This window comes from Benincasa hispida, chromosome 1 (genome assembly GCF_009727055.1).
Source record: "Benincasa hispida cultivar B227 chromosome 1, ASM972705v1, whole genome shotgun sequence".
In the NCBI taxonomy this organism is placed as follows: Eukaryota; Viridiplantae; Streptophyta; class Magnoliopsida; order Cucurbitales; family Cucurbitaceae; genus Benincasa; species Benincasa hispida.
In genome coordinates this window covers 24,439,584-24,457,043 of record NC_052349.1, presented here as the reverse complement: position 1 = coordinate 24,457,043, position 17,460 = coordinate 24,439,584, and the positions used below count along the sequence as shown (strand labels likewise).

At 26.6% G+C, this 17,460-nt stretch overlaps 1 protein-coding gene across 1 annotated transcript; it reads left to right on the top strand.

Annotated features, from left to right (window-relative positions):
• The first annotated feature begins 11,374 nt into the window (after nt 1–11,374).
• On the top strand, nt 11,375–16,407 carry LOC120091296 (MDIS1-interacting receptor like kinase 2-like). The gene is made up of 2 exons (XM_039049271.1): nt 11,375–14,011; nt 15,887–16,407. The coding sequence occupies exons 1-2, from the start codon at nt 11,428–11,430 to the stop codon at nt 16,192–16,194; spliced, it is 2,892 nt and encodes a 963-aa protein (XP_038905199.1). The 5' UTR covers nt 11,375–11,427; the 3' UTR covers nt 16,195–16,407.
• Nucleotides 16,408–17,460: the final 1,053 nt, after the last annotated feature.

Below are 17,460 nucleotides of genomic sequence, written 5' to 3'. Positions count from 1 at the left end.
ATTTCGTATATGAGTAGATTTGTAGATTTAAAGAGAAAGAAAATTATATCAATGATATTATTGATATACTATATATGGAGTATGTCATTTCAAACGATATACTTAATGTACAAAATTGATATTTCAATTTTATAATAGTATTAATTTAAAATGCATTTCAAACATATTAGTAGAATATCAATAATATATCATTATTTGTTCAAAATACAATTTTAATTATTATATTAGTGTATCAATAGTTTATTAGCACTCATCCAAAATTCATTTAGAATGTAATAGTGGTGTATCATTAGTTTATTAATAATCATTAAAAATTCATTTGAAGTATATCATTGTGTACTATCACTGGAATATCAAGCATAGGTTCTAAATTCATTTCAAGTATAACATTGGTATATCAATAATATATCAACTACATTCATTCTTAATTAAAGTTTCAAGTATAATATTATCATATTAGTAGTATTTTTACGTCAATTCAAAATTCATTTCAAGTAGAACATTGTGTATCATTGGTATATCGATACTTTTCAAAATTACATTTGTTTCAATATATTCATAATAGATAGATAATTAACCACTCGCTCAAAATTCAATTTCAAGTCTGATATTAGTGTGCGTATCAATAGTTTATCAACATACATTCAGAACTTGTTACTGAAAGGACAAATTTAACCATTATATGTTGATGATGTAATAGAAAAATATTACTTTGAAACAAATGAATAGCAATTCAAATTAATTAAGTTCATAAATAATAACAAATGAATGAGCTCTCGTTGAAAAATAAGCTCAATATAATGAAGGATAAATTAGATATATCAATTGTATAATTGGCTGCTCTATCAAATAAAAAATTTATTAGTTGATCGATATACTAAACATAATCTATATTAGATATATTACTGATATACCTATTAATACACCAAAAGAGGGTAAAATTGGAATAATAGAAAATAAAAATCAGATCTTATATTTTTTGCTATATTTTTAAAATTTAGTTAACCATTACTAAATTTACAAATTTTAGATTTTTTTTTTTCTATTCTTGTGACTACCCCGTAAATATAACTTTATAAAGTATATAAAATATAATTCTGATATACATGACTTTAAAATATACTAAAATTTTTGACAGGTGATAAAATTTTAGTCAATTACTATACCAAATATAAAATATATTATATAAACTACTAATATTCATGTTGGTAGTTAATACCCCAATGAGAATACAATTGGAATAATAAAAAAAAAATACTTATTTTTTGCCATATTTGCACTAAAAAAAAATACAGCTTGATATATAAATTTAAGATTTTTTTTGTGATATTTTTCCAACTACTAGAGGACAATCCAATGCATGTGGTTAAAAATCTTTTGAGATAAATTTTTAAATAAATATACTTTGAATGAAATTTAAATAAAAATAAACTAAATAGAATTATTTATATACAAAATCATGATTTGTTAGAAAAAACTCAAATGTTCAAAATAATATTATCAAATAGCTTGTCTACCATTGTTTAGATGAAAAAACTCTAGTTTTTTTTTTTTTTTAATAATATTTATATGTGTTTTCAAGTAATTAGAAAATAATATTATCTTCTTAAAATTAAAAAATAAAACAAAAAGAAATTGTTTAGATACATAATCTTGATTAAGCTAAAAGAAAAAATGAACATTTCTATAATCTAACATTATATCCTATTATTGAGGTTGTTATTTGTTATATATGAGACAAAAAACTAATAATAATTCAATCCACACTCTCTTTTTGATAATAGGGTAGGGTTAGAGATTGAACTGCAATCTTTGAGATTGATATAGTAAGTCTCTATCCAGTAACTAAAAGAAATTATTTAGATACAAAAGGATAAACACTTTAAATTTTTATTCTTTATGGAAGACTTTGAACTCTCTTTTTGCTAGGAAAAGAAAAAACAATAAATTTTGCAATTATTATGCAAAGGATGTATGAAATAGTAGTATAGTTATTGTGCTAACACAGATTTGTATTTCCTAAATGTTGTATATGTATGATTTTTTTTAAACGTTGTTAACAAAATAGGGAGAAAAAAAGAGAAAATAAAGAAAAAGAGATACTTATGTAGATGGAAAATTTTGGGGTGTAATTGACGGAATTTATAGGAAAATTTTATATTCAAATCTTAATTTAATTTAAACTTATTAAAAAAATAAAAACTAAAATCAATTCTTTTTATTGAAGATCCATGTATATAATGTTTTGAAATTAATAAATTACAAATTTATAAGTTAACTTACCTAATATAAAATAAAAATTTCTTCTATTATTAACCCCTTTCAAATAATATATAGAATAGATAAATAAACATAGATAGATAAATAGCTATATTCCAAGGACAGGCCATAAAAAGCCAAAATTTCAACTCTAGGTTACCTAATACATAGCTTATATTATTTGAGTAGACTTACATTCCTATAGAAAGTATATAAATATATAAATGTCAAGAATATGTGTATTATTAATTGAAATATTAATAGAACTGACGTTGATATATATGTATATTGTTTCGACAAAGATGTTTGAGACATTAAAACAATATACGAATTTAGTTTGTATTTAGGAGAGACTTTGACTAAGACCGACATGAGTAAGCCCCTCATACCTCCTTTTCCTCATGTTTTGTTTTGTTTGTTGTTTTTTTTTTTTTTTTTGTAAAACAAATGTTTTTTTTTTATATTTTTATATATATATATATATATTTAAAAAAACTTGAAGCCTTCCGAAGTAGCAAGTAGCTAATTTTTCATACTACAAAACCACCATCTTTTAAAGATTTATTGCATTATCAAAATGAACATAGTTGAATTGATATACAATATATATTAAAGAGCAAGAGGTCCGTGATTTGAATTTCCTAACCCTTTATTATACTCAAATACAAATAATAAAACCTTGATTACATTAAGATTGTTATACTTTTAAAATAATTCTTTGCAATAACATGAACTTAAAGTAATTTAGTATTAAGGTAAATTTAAAATTTAAAATTGAGAAATAAGACATGGTTTGATAATTTTTAGACCTCATTTGATAACCATTTGATTTTTAGTTTTTGAAAATTAAGTCTATAAACATTCTTTTTACCTCTAAATTTCTTATTTTTGTCATTACTTTTTATTAATATTTTCAAAAAGAAAACTAAAAACCATATTTTTGAAAAACTTACTTTTTATTTAAAATGTGGTTAGAAATTCTAACTCTTTTATATAAAAAAATGTAGATCATTATAAGAATTTTGTTAAAGATAGTGACATATATCTAGTGTATTCCAAACCTCACCATCTACGTGATTAATTTCACATAAGAATAAATTGAAATATAATTTGAGCTAAATTAAAAATAATACTAATAAAAAGTTAATCTTACCAAAAGTTAAGGTTTTTTCATGTATAATTGTTTCTTATGTATGCAAAAGCAATCTCAAACCTACCATTCTTTGAAAGTCACACACAAAAGCCAAAATTATAGTAGATGCATTGTGTGAAAATATATTTTGCAAAAATAGTACAACACAAACCAGTTAGAAAAACATATAAAGTCATATTAATTAAGAAGGGGAAAAATCTATAAAATATAAGTAAAGATAATTATCTCATTAATGCAGGTCTTTCGTACGATTCCGAAAACAGAGTCATGAGAGTTTGTTGTCTTTAATCACTATCAATGATATATACAATAAGGACAAGTTGTTGAACATTCGATTTTAAAAGATTTAGATATTTTGACAGTTGACGATCAATAGTTAAAATTTATTCGATAGATCCAAGATTTAAAGTACATAATCGTACTTTTTTTTGAAGTAAACGTATGAAAAAATAATTTAAATATAGATGATGAAATAAAAAAAATGGATAATAAGGTCCAATCTGAACATAGTTTAATAAATAAACCATCCACCACTATTTTAAGTAGAAGTTTGAAGTTGTAACTAAAAAGACAAAAAGGCCAAAAACAAGTAGTTGATGCAAAAAAATTTGTTTCAATATAGCTTTGAAAGCTTCAATTTCATTAGTTTAAACAAATGTACATTAACAAATAACAATGGGATCCATTTCATTCTCCTTTATGATCTTACAATTTTGATCCAAATTCCCAAGAAAAACCATCATGGCAAACCAAACGAAACAATTGCTCTCTGTTTCATTTCAAACTATATTTTTACCTTTTCTTTCTATTTTCTATTACAAAATTAGTAATTAAAGAATATAAAAGAACGTAAAAGAATCGACATATAGATATACGTGACTCATTAACGATGTGTTAACTATGTCATCTACGGAGCAGAGAGAATATTTTACGAATACACAAACAACGTCTCTAGGGTTAGAGAGTTTATATAACACTAGTATTTATAAAAGTGCAAGTGGAAGATGAAAGAACTTTTCTTTTCATCTTTTAAATAATAATGAGAGAATTTATGAAAGAAAATGAAAAATTTATAAGTTATTGGAAGAAAATGAAAGGTTTATGTAATTAAACAGTACATTTAATTAAATAAAACTAATTTCCATTTAATTGATATGTACTTTAATTAATAACCTATATTATGTAACTAAAAACATACACGTAATTAAATAAAAGTACTTTTTATTTAATTTATATATATACTTTAATTTAATATTATAACAAAACTCTCTCAATTATTTAATATGAATCAAATTTATATTAAGTTTGATATTTTTTTCTCAAAATATATTTCATATACTTTTATATAAATAATTCTATTTATTAATTTTAACAATTCAAATTAATCCGAATTAATTCGATTGTCATTTTTATCCCATTTGAGCTACAAGCAGATCATATGGACCTATAGTTTGAAGCTTCAATAGTACTCGATTAATTAATCAAACTTTTTGATTAAATTAATCAACTTTCATTAATTGTCGGTCACTCCACTAAAGACTGACAACTACATTCTTCGTACTACAAATATATTTTTGTGTCCATTGGACATAACCAATCAACGGCACGTTGGCCCTTCACATATTATTCATAAGTATAGTTGGTCTAACTCCTTATGTATTACTGATCCCTCTAATGAACAATAAGTCATAGTTCAACTATGACCAAACCTCTATCGGGCCAGGAAGGGGTGTGGCACCATATTATCCAAGCCCTAAAATCAGCTCTTAATGGATTAATTTATCTACAGTCTCTAACTATAAAGAAAGAGTGAATTCTTTCCTGTGTAGCTGTATTCTCAACTCCTTAATCAGGTGAATCCCCAAAATAGTAGGCATAGTGAGTCAGCAAAATAGGCAACACTCACTCATACAAAACAAAGGATTGCCTTCGTAGGCAGAAGTTCTTCTAAGATAGAAACAAAGCCTTCAATATATAATGTAGATTCAGATAATATATTTACTTCGACTGATCTTTAGATATATATATCAATCAACAACATTTTCTTTAAATCCAAAATATGTGATGGTATCATTAAACTTAAGATACCATTGTCAGAAAGCTTGTTGAAGTCCATATATTAATCTCTTTAGTTTACACATCATATGTTTCTTTCCTTCAATCAAAAAACCTTTTGGATGATTCATGAACACTTCTTCATCTAAATTTCTATTTAGAAAAATAATTTTCACATCCGTTTGATGAAACTCTTTGTATCAGTGTACAAAATGGGCCGCATCTAATAGTGTCACCAGGATGAGGTACTCAATCTAACCCATATACTTATAGACAATTTTGGTTATATACTAAAACTTGATCCTCTTTTATATCACCACATAAAGTTAAAGTATTCATATTATAGTCATGGATTCGTTTATTGCATTTTATAACAGAATGCAATATCAACAATAATTATAAAATACTCAATGATATTTTTATTGATAAATAGAATATGTTAACCATATTTACGAATTATGGGTTTAGGACATTCCCAACTGATATGGGTAAAGATGAATTAATTAACATACTCCTATCCATGTTTATTAATGTACGAATATGCCTTTCTACAACACTATTTTGTTGTGGTGTTCCTGCCATTGTATATTGAGCACATATGTCATGACTTTTTGAATTTAGCAAATGGGCCAGGGCACTGCCCATTCTCATTATATTTTATATAAAAATCACTACCTCTATCAAACCTAACAATTTTCACCTTTCTATCTAATTGTCTTTCAACTTCATTGATAAATACCTTTAAGGCATCTTTCGCTTGAGATTTTTCATGCAACAAGTAGATATATCCACACCGTGAAAAATCATCAATAAAGGTAATGAAAGAATTTTCTCCAACAAAAGATGGAACATCAAACGGCCCACAAATATCAATGTGTATAATTTCAAGGAGTTGTGAGCTTCTAGTAGCTACTTTATTAACTATCTGTTTTGTTTGTTTCCCTTAATACAATCCATACAAGTTCCAAGATTAGTAAAAATCAAATTTGGAAGAATTTCATTCTTTACCAATTTTTCAATTCTTTGTTTAGATATAGTCATACATAATTCAAGAACCATCAAATTTAATGATGATTAAGGTACTCGTTAGTGTTCCAGTAAGTGACTTGCCAGTTGACTCAGAATGAGAACAATTTCCACAAATTCCATAAACTCCTTAACAATTTTAGTTTTGTAATTGTAGACTTAATATTATTTTTTACAGTCATTCGCATAAATATTAGACTCAATCTATTTGGTCTTTCCCAAACTTTATAGAAAGATTTGTTCTCAACACTTGTAGCATTAGTAAGTGAGGCAGGTTTCTCTCTTAAAATGCAATCAAGATCCAAAATATAAAGACGAAATCAAATTTGTTTATACTAGTTAGAGAAATTGAGTTAATTAAACTTGATTATAAACCTAGTTTGCGAATGAAGAGAAGCAGAAGTAGAAGCAGATACTTGCAAATACAGAATAAATATGCTTATATATTATTGCTTTGAGAAATAAACTCAAATATATAATGTAGATTCAGATAACATTAAATAATCATTAAACATATGTTGAAGTTCTTCTTGGGAAGATACAACAACATACGACATTTATGCATAATTGATACTAAATTGATTTCATATAATTGGTAATTCAAATACTTAAATTAGATACATTAGTTATCTTTGGATATATTAAAAATAACTAACCAAATACCTCAATTAACCACGATAAGATTCAAAATTATAAAACTAATAATTAGCCTTTGGGCTATTCAAAATTTTCTCTAATAATAACGAAAATCAATATACTCATGGTATATCTTTAACGTTTCATATATCATCTCCTTCATTATCATCACATAAATATGAGTACTTTAGTTAACTCTAATTTTATATCTATCGTACTTGCTAATTCGGCCACTTTGATGACTTAAAAATTATTTATAATATAGATATCATAATAAAATAATCACAAATAATTTATCACCTTAATTTGCAAAACATTATCAATAGAATATCTATAAAACTTACTATTTTGGCCACTTTAGTGACTAACAAATTATTCATAACATAGATATATCACAATAAAACAATCATAAACATTAAGAATTTGAGTTAACTTTAGTTTGATATCTATAGAATTTACGTTTATTAATTTGGCCACTTTGATAATTAACAAATTATTTATACTATAGATATCATAATAAAATAATAACAAATAAATACATACTTTAAATTATTCATGTGATATATACATAACACATAAAAGATAATAAATATACATAATTCATTATACCAAAGTTTATGGAATTTAAACAGGCATGATTTATTATCTTCTAACTCAATAGACTAACCCAATCATGAAAAATACAAGAACATTAATGAATCACTTAAAGAACATAATTAAATCTTGCATAACTTTAATCTAAGAATTATGAATTCAATATAAGTAATAATATGAATTCTAAAGAGTTGAGAGTGTGATTATCTTTTGATTATCTTTATCTTCCTTTTTTTTTTAATGGGAAGATAAAAAAATTTCCTTCAATTTCTAAAACTTCTTTGTCTTCATGAATTAACTTTCATTTGATATCTATATAGAACTTAGTAATTTGGCCACTTTGGTAAAATTATTCCTAACATAAACATATCAATTAACATAATTCCAAGTAATTTAAATCACATCATTTGTAAAATATTAATGTTCCAAATTATTTTATCAATAGAATATATAAAAACTTTATACAAATTGTGTAACTAAAATTACAATAAGTAATCAAATTCATTATTTGTGTTATTAAACTTAATGAAATTTAACCTTACATAATGCAGAAACTAAAGATATGTCTATATACATAAACATAAACAAAGTTATTGGAAAATAATAAGAGAAATAAAAGTCAAAATGAATCACCCTACTACGTTTTTCCTATGGTGACTTATATGAACATTTGATCAAAACAAGACATAAATATTAATAATGGAGCAATATATATGTAATTAAAAATTCAGTGATATTTGAGTATGAAATATGGAAAGATCAATGCATAATCCCTTGAATAATAATCCAATTGATATACCGAAAGTGCAATAAACCCTTAAATGACAATCCAATTGTCATCTTCATTATCGGTGCACATATATAGTTTTGATTAAAAAATTTCATGAATCACAATAAAACATAATTATCAGCGGAAACATAAAGCTCGTATAATAAACCATCAATGGAAAATCATCCCTTCTAAATTAAGCTCTAATATCACGGGGAAGTTTTAATTTTATGATTATACCATAAAACTCTAAAATTATATAAAATAATTAATATCAAGGTATTTGAACTAGATAATTTTCATAAACAATATAAGTTAGAATAATCTATGATGATCTTGATTTTTCTTTACAACTTAATTAGGTTTTTTGACTGTGACAAAAGAACTAGTAGAGATTATCAATCTCTAGGGTTTTATCTTTATATAGATATCTCTCATCGACGTGTTTAGTTAGAGAATTATCTTTTATTTAATTGATAAAATAAAATAATAGACCTAAAAGATAGAATAGTCACCTGAACCATATTAATGATAATATTAAATCTAACAAAAGATGCAAGAAATAGTAGTGTAATAGTAGTATAGTTATTGTGTTAAAGAGATTTGTATTTCTTAAATGTTGTGTAAGTATGTTTTTTTTTTTTTTTTTTTTTTAATAAAAAACGTTGATAACAAAATAGGAAAAAAAGAGAAAAGAAAGAACAAGAGATACTCAAGTAGATGGAAAATCTTGGGAGTGTAATTGATTGAATTTGTAGGAAAATTTTATATTGAAATCTTAATTTAATTCGATCTTATTTAAGGAATAATAAAAACTAAAATCAATTCTTTTTAATGAAGATCCATGTATATAATATTTTGAAATTAATAAATTACAAATTTATAAGTTAACTTACCTAATATAAAATAAAAATTTCTTCTATTATTAACCCCTTTCAAATAATATATAGAATAGATAAATAAACATAGATAGATAAATAGCTATATTCCAAGGACAGGCCATAAAAAGCCAAAATTTCAACTCTAGGTTACCTAATACATAGCTTATATTATTTGACTAGACATACGTTTCCTATAGAAAGTATATAAATATATAAATGTCAAGATATGTGTATTATTAATTGAAATATTAATAGAACTGACGTTGATATATATGTATATTTGTTTCGACAAAGATGTTTGAGACATTAAAACAATATACGAATTTAGTTTGTATTTAGGAGAGACTTTGACTAAGACCGACATGAGTAAGCCCCTCGTACCTCACTTTATTCTCAATGTTTTTTTTTTTAATTCATTTATTTGGAGAAATTTAAAAGCCCTCGGAAGCTGCAAGTGGCCAAAATTTCTCATACTATAAAAACCACAAATTTTAAATTCAATCTAATATATAATATGTATTAATAAGTAAAAAGTTTGTGGTTGAAATTTCCTTTCTTATTATACTCAAATAATAATAATAAAAAAAGAAAACCTTGATTACATTAAGGTTGTTATACTTTAAAAATAATTCTAACTTATCATTAACATGAACTTAAAGTAAATCAGTATTAGGTAAATTTTAAATTTAAACCTGAGAAATAGGACCATGTTTGATAATTTTTTAAATCTCATTTGATAATTATTTTATTTTTAGTTTTTGAAAATTAAGTCTATAAATACTCTTTTTACCTTTAAATATCTTGTTTTGTTATTACCATTTACTAATAGTTTCAGAAAGCAAGTTAGGTTTTGAAAACTAAATAATAATAATAATAATTATTATTATTATGTTTTTGTTTCTGAAATGAGGCAAGCAATTCAACTTTTTTATTTAGAGGTAAAATAATAATAATAATAATAAAAATAAAAAACAGTTAATAATAATGATAATATAAAAACAGTTAGTAATAATAATAATTAAAAAAAAAAACAGTTAGTCTTACCAAAAGTTAAGGTTGTTTCATGTATATTTGTTTCTCATCTATGCAAAAGCAATCTCAAACCCTTTCTTTGAAAGTCACGCACAAAAGCTAAAATTATAGTAGATGCACGGTGTGAAAGGATTAAAATATTTATAGATATATTGATATATCCATCGATATATCTGTAAATCAAGAGATTCGATATTGATATTAAATATCTATGAATATCTCTAATATCCTTTATAGATGCTCGCAAAATATAAAAAAATGTCATCTATTTAATTCAATAGGAATATTTACTAATAACAATATCAATAACTTAGTTTTATAGTAAAAATAACATTATTATTAATCTAAATAAATTTTATAAATTTCGTGACTTATAAAAATATCCATCGATATCGATATTTTATCGATATATCCACCATAAAATTGAAATCTCGATATTGATATTGACATCGATATTTTAATCCTTGATTGTGTGATAATATATTTTGCAAAAATAGTATAACACAATCAGTTAGAAAAATATATAAAGTCACATAATAGTTAGGTAAGAAATGAAAAACTCTAATAAATATAAATAAAACAATTATCTCATTAATAATTTTGTATGATTCTAAAAGTACAGTTGAGTTTGTAGTTGATGATGGATAGTTAAAATTGTTCGATAGATCAAGATTTTAGAGTGCATAATTGTAGTCTTTTTGAAAGTAAACATATGAACAAATAATTTAAATATAGATGACAAAACAAAAAAGCAAAAACTGGATAATAACGTTAAAAACAACCGATCCGAACATAACTTAATAAATAAACCATCCATCACTATTTTAGGTAGAAGTTTGAATATGTAACTGAAAAAAGGCCAAAAACAAGTAGTTGATGCAAAAATTTTATTTCAATATAGCTTTGAAAGCTACAATTTCATTAGTTTAAACAAAAATTCATTAACAAATAACAATTGGGTCCATTTCATTCTCCTATATGATCTTACAATTTTGATCCAAAATCCCAAGAAAAATCATAACATGGCAAACCAAAAGAAACAATTGCTCTCTGTTTCATTTAAAACTACATTTTTGCTTCTTCTTTCTCTTTTCAAAACCATTGAAGGTTCATCAATGGAAGCTGAGGCTCTTTTGAGATGGAAACAAAGCCTTCCACAACAAGCAATTTTAGATTCATGGGTTGATGAAACTTCAACTCAAAATTCCTCTGTTTTGAACCCATGTCAATGGAAAGGAATCATATGCAATAATGAAGGGAATGTGAATGAAATTGATTTGGCTTACACTGGTTTAACAGGTACTCTTGAGAAATTGAATTTCTCTTGTTTTTCAAGCCTAATCATTCTTGATCTCAAAGTAAATAAACTCTCTGGTTTGATACCATCTTCCATTGGAGTTCTTTCAAAGCTTCAATATCTTGATCTTTCCACTAATTGTTTCAATTCAACTATTCCTCTTTCTCTTGCAAATCTTACTCAACTTCTTGAACTTGATTTATCTCGAAATTTCATTACTGGGTCTTTGGATTCTCGTCTTTTCCCAGATGGGTTTAGTAATTCAAATATTGGGTTGAAAAGTTTAAAGAATTTCTTGCTTCAAGATACTCTGCTTCAAGGCAAAGTACCTGAAGAAATTGGGAATGTGAAGTCTTTGAATTTGATTGCTTTCGATAGAAGCCAATTCTCTGGTGAAATACCTCAATCAATAGGGAATTTAAGTAATTTAAACGTTCTTCGTTTAAATGTTAATTATTTCTATGGTGAAATCCCTAAAAGTATTGGAGATTTGAGGAACTTAACTGATTTACGTTTGTTCATCAATGATTTATCTGGTGAAGTGCCACAAAATTTGGGATATGTGTCATCTTTAACGGTTGTTCATTTTGCTCAGAATTTTTTCCATGGTAATTTACCACCAGAAATATGTAAAGGAGGAAAACTTGTTAATTTCTCAACAGCACACAATAGGTTTTCAGGTCCTATTCCTTCAAGTTTGAAAAATTGTACTAGTTTGTTCAGAGTTTTGATGCAAAACAACAGCTTAACCGGATTGTTGGATCGAGATTTCGGAGTTTACCCGAGTCTTAATTACATTGATTTAGGCTACAATCAGTTGGAAGGAAGGCTATCTCCTAACTGGGGAGATAACAAGAACTTGACCCTTTTGAGGATTGATGGTAATAAGATAAGTGGTGAGATTCCTGAAGAGATAACTAAGTTGAAGAATTTAGTTGAACTTGAACTCTCTTTCAATAATCTCTCTGGATTCATACCGAAAAGTATCGGGAATTTGTCGAAACTATCGGTGCTTGGACTAAGCCACAATCGGTTTTCCGGGTCGCTACCTACCGGAATAGGAAGCTTGAGCAATCTTCAATCTCTTGAACTTTCCAAGAATATGTTAAGTGGATCCATTCCTTCTGAAATAGCTGATCTTTCTAGGCTGCAATATTTAAGCTTGAGAGGGAATCAGTTTAATGGTTCAATCCCATATAGCATTGGGATCCTTGATAGTATACAAACAAGGTTAGATTTGAGTACTAATTCACTAAGTGGTGAAATTCCTTCAAGTTTAGGGAATCTCAAATGCTTAGAGAATTTGAATTTGTCTCATAACAATCTCTCTGGCTCTGTTCCAAACTCCTTAGGCACAATGGTCAGTTTGGTTTCCATTGATCTTTCATATAACAATCTTGAAGGCCCTCTTCCTGATGAAGGCATCTTTAGTAGAGCTAATGCATCTGCATTTAGTAACAACAAAGGCTTATGTGGAAACAATATCGAAGGGTTGCCGAGTTGCAACGATGATCACAACGAATCGGACGACAATGGGGGAACTACGCAAGAGAAGAAGCTCGTAACAATCCTCATTCTTACTTTAGTAGGAGCAGTGTTGATTTGTTTAGTACTTTATGGAACTGTTACTTATGTCCTATGTAAGAAAACGGAGCACATCTCGGATTGGAACACGACGTTAGTGAAGGAGAGGACGACAACGAGGTTTCGAGACGTATGGTATTTCTTCAATGGTAAAGCTGTGTATTCCAACATAGTTGAAGCTACAAAGGATTTTGATGATGAGTATTGCATAAGAGAGGGAGGATCAGGGAAGGTTTACAAAGCTGAAATGTCCGGCGGTGCGGTATTTGCAGTGAAGAAGCTATATTACTCATTGGACGACGATGAAATGACCGGGATCGAGAATTGGAATAGTTTTAGAAAGGAAGCAAGGGGTCTAACAGAAATAAGACATGGGAACATTGTGAGACTTTTGGGATTTTGTTGTAAAAAGGTTCATACATTTTTGGTTTATGATTACATTGAAAATAGAGGAAGTTTAGCTCATATACTGAGCAATGCAAAAGAAGCAATAGAGCTAGATTGGTTAAACAGGATCCAAGCAGTGAAAGGCACAGCCCGGGCGCTTTCGTTTCTGCATCACAATTGTAAGCCTCCGATTATACATCAAAATTTAACGAGCAACAACGTCTTAATCGACACGAAATTTGAACCCCGCGTTTCGGATTTCGCGACTGCAACGTTGTTTAAGGTCAATCCGTCGAACTCGACCATGGTTTCAGGCACGAGTGGCTACATCGCTCCAGGTGTGTATGATCTCACATAGGCTTTGCATCTACAAGTTTTCAATTGAATCATATGAACTTTCAATGCTTTGAAACTTAGTTAAAATTTTTATATTTGGAAGGATTTTACTCCTCTTTAAAACTATTTAGCTCCATTTCATAATTATTTCGTTTTTTTTGTTTTTGGTCTTTGAAAATTAAGTTTATTTACTTCTTATTTCTTACAACGATTTGCATCTTCTTAAGTACGATTGGTTGAACTCTTAACCAAATTTCAAAAACAAAAACAAACTATTTTGTAACCATTTAGTTTTTAGTTTTTATTTTTTTTAAAATTAAGTCTATCTTCTCTCCATTTATTACTATGATTTGCATCATGTATAATAGTTGAATTCTTAGCTAAATTCCAAAAACAAAAAAAAATATTTTAAAACTACTTTTTTAGTTTCCAAAATTTTACTTGATTTTTTAAATAATTGGTAGAAAGTATATAACAAAAAAAATAAATTTGGAGGTGAAAGTAATGTTTCTATAGACATAATTTTAAAAACTAAAAAAAAATAATAATAAAATTGTTCCAAACGGGGCCTACTTTTTTTAGCTTTTATAATTTGGCTTGGATTTTTAAACCATTGTTGAAGAGTAGATAACAAATGAAGAAATTTGGAGGTACAATAGTGTTTATAGACTTAATTTTCAAAACCAAAAACCAAAAACCAAATAGTCACAAAATGAGAGCTCAAAGAATTCACATGGTTTAAGAAGTCTACATTTAGTATGGAAATATGAAAAGATTATTTCCTATTTGAAAGCCATGACTATGCTTAATTGTTGTGTTTAAAACTAAATTAGTTCAAAATTGTCAAAAAAAAAAAAAAAAAAAAAAAACTAAATGTGTTCAATTTTAATTCTACCACTCATATATTTTTTTTAATAATTAATAACTTGAAGTGTATTTAGTATAGTTTATTTGAATAATTTTGGTCGGTGAAAAGTAGTTTTCTAAGAAATTGTAATAAATAAAAAGTGCTCCAACAAATTGGATTAATTTAAAAACCTTTCTGAACAAACACTAGAGGGTTGATTCTTAAAAATAAATAAATTTAAGGCGATTAAATGACATTCCTCGAAATATATTTAGTATAAAAAATAAAAATATGACTGAATTTGAGCATAGCTAAATAGAAATTTACAGATACACCTACTTATAGTGAAAAAAATTAATATTAAGAACATGTTTATAAGTAATTGTCTAATAGATCATAACTTATTTGAATAAATTTGGTTTTAAATTTTTCTATAAATATCTTAAAGAAAAAGAAATAATTCTAAGTTTGCTTAGAATAGCTCCTAAAGTGGCTTTAGATTAATAAAAGTGTTTTCTTTTTGTTTTTTTAAAACTATTTTAAATAAAAATATTTTTTTTAATATAGAAAAATGAGTCAATTTATTTATAAATATAGTAAAATGTGCCTATCAATGATAGATAATGATATACATCTATGACTATCTAGATAACATTTTTTCATATTTAAAAATATTTTGAATAATTTTGACATTTAAAAGAATTACCCTAAATATAAAATAACTTAAGAAACTAAAGATTAATTTAAATAGTCATTTTTTAACAATCTACTTCTCACGAGTTTCTTCAAAAATAGCTTTTACATTAATCCAAATTTTATATAGTGGTCTACTTATTTATTATTTTTTTTAAAAAAATATTTTTTATCATCTAAAATATTAGACAAACTATACCGAAAACACTTCAAATTATTAATTTTTCCAGAAGAACTCATGGACGATTTTATTTAAAAAGCATTTTTTTCCACATGTTACTCCAAGACACTATTCTTCAAATAATAACTATTCATATATTATAAATTTGATATGCAGAGCTTACATATACGACGATGGCAACTGAAAAATGCGATGTCTATAGTTTCGGTGTTGTAGCACTTGAAGTATTAGTAGGAAAGTATACAAAAGATTTCATTCTTACGTTGCATTCTTCATCAGGAAACAACATTGATCTAAAAGACATTTTAGACTCTCGTCTACCGTTTCCTCAAATGCAAAAGATCATAAACGAACTATCTTTGATAATGAATCTAGCGATCTCGTGTGTGCAAACGAACCCGCAATCACGACCAACAATGTACAATGTGAATCGGTTGCTAGAAATGCACGCTGCAGTTTGTTAATACATCTCATGCATTCCATGTAGATTGTATATGTATCCTTTGTAGAAAGAATGTGTCAAGTTGGAAGGCCAAACTTACATTCAATGAATTTTGCAGTGAATGTTTTTAACTATGTACTCAGTTTCAACTTTTGAGTGTACCTTGAAAATTTGTTGTATAGAAGTGCAATTTGTAGATTTTGATGTTCTAATAATAATAATAATAATAATAATATAAAGTGCATCCAATCCAATAAATATTTATTGAGTGATTTTAGATTATCATTTTTCATTTTACAATTTTTTAATAATAAAAAACACTTTAAAAATTGAAATAATTAATTTTTTTTTAAAGAATTGATTAGGTAAATTATTTTAACTACCTATTTAATTTCCTCTTCCATGCTTAATTAGTTTCAAGATGAAACTTCATGTTATCTAATATAATATTAGAGTCTATGGGTATTTGGTCTATGAAGCAAATCAAATACGAGAATTGTGGTAGCCAAAGAAATAGACAACCTTAAAGGCATATTGAGAATCACACTTTATAAAAATTGAAATAGTTTACACTCTTTGTTCCTCTCATTACTAATTAGTTTTAATATAGAACCCATGTTCTACGATAAACTTCTTTCTTAACTGTCTCTTTTTAAATTAAATACCAGAACTTACAAATAACCCAACCAAAAGTAAATAACTTGGGTCAATGATCAAACTAACCAGTCAAATAATATATATATACTCAATATTGAAGAGTACAATACGACCTTATACACCAAGATTACAATAGAAATAAAAGTACAACAATATCCTTGTATCCCTTATACACCCGTAATACTCTCCGTCAATATAGAGAGTGAATATTCATCACACCCATCTTGGACATCAAAGGAAGAAAAACTTTGGATGATAAAGCCTTTGTGAAAACATCTTGTTGGGCTTTGTTTCAATTCGCTGAGGCTCAAAAGCAAGTCTGACCAAATTGAGGGGAGATTGTCTACTGCAATGTGTGAACTTGAGATGGCCTCGAATCAAAGAAGCTGCAACACGTAAAGTAGAAAACTTTCTCTCTATCAATCGATTTCAATCTGATCAGAATCCCAAAATTACTTCTCTCACTCAACTCTCTCTGTACGAAAATGTTCTAGCAAGTAGAAAGAAGAAAAGAGGATGAGGATCAAGGTAATTCTTTGGAGTTTTAAAGCATGCAAGATCAGAAAGAGGAAGAAAAGACCAAGGTTTTAACATGGTTCAGCCAATTAAGCCTAGGTCCATGAAAGGAGCT

Bases quoted from the DNA above. Each gene is read 5' to 3' on its own strand.
- LOC120091296 (XM_039049271.1), top strand. From the start codon at position 11,428: ATGGCAAACCAAAAGAAACAATTGCTCTCTGTTTCATTTAAAACTACA. The intron at 14,012-15,886 runs GTGTGTATGATC...TTTGATATGCAG, and splicing joins GAGTGGCTACATCGCTCCAG to AGCTTACATATACGACGATG.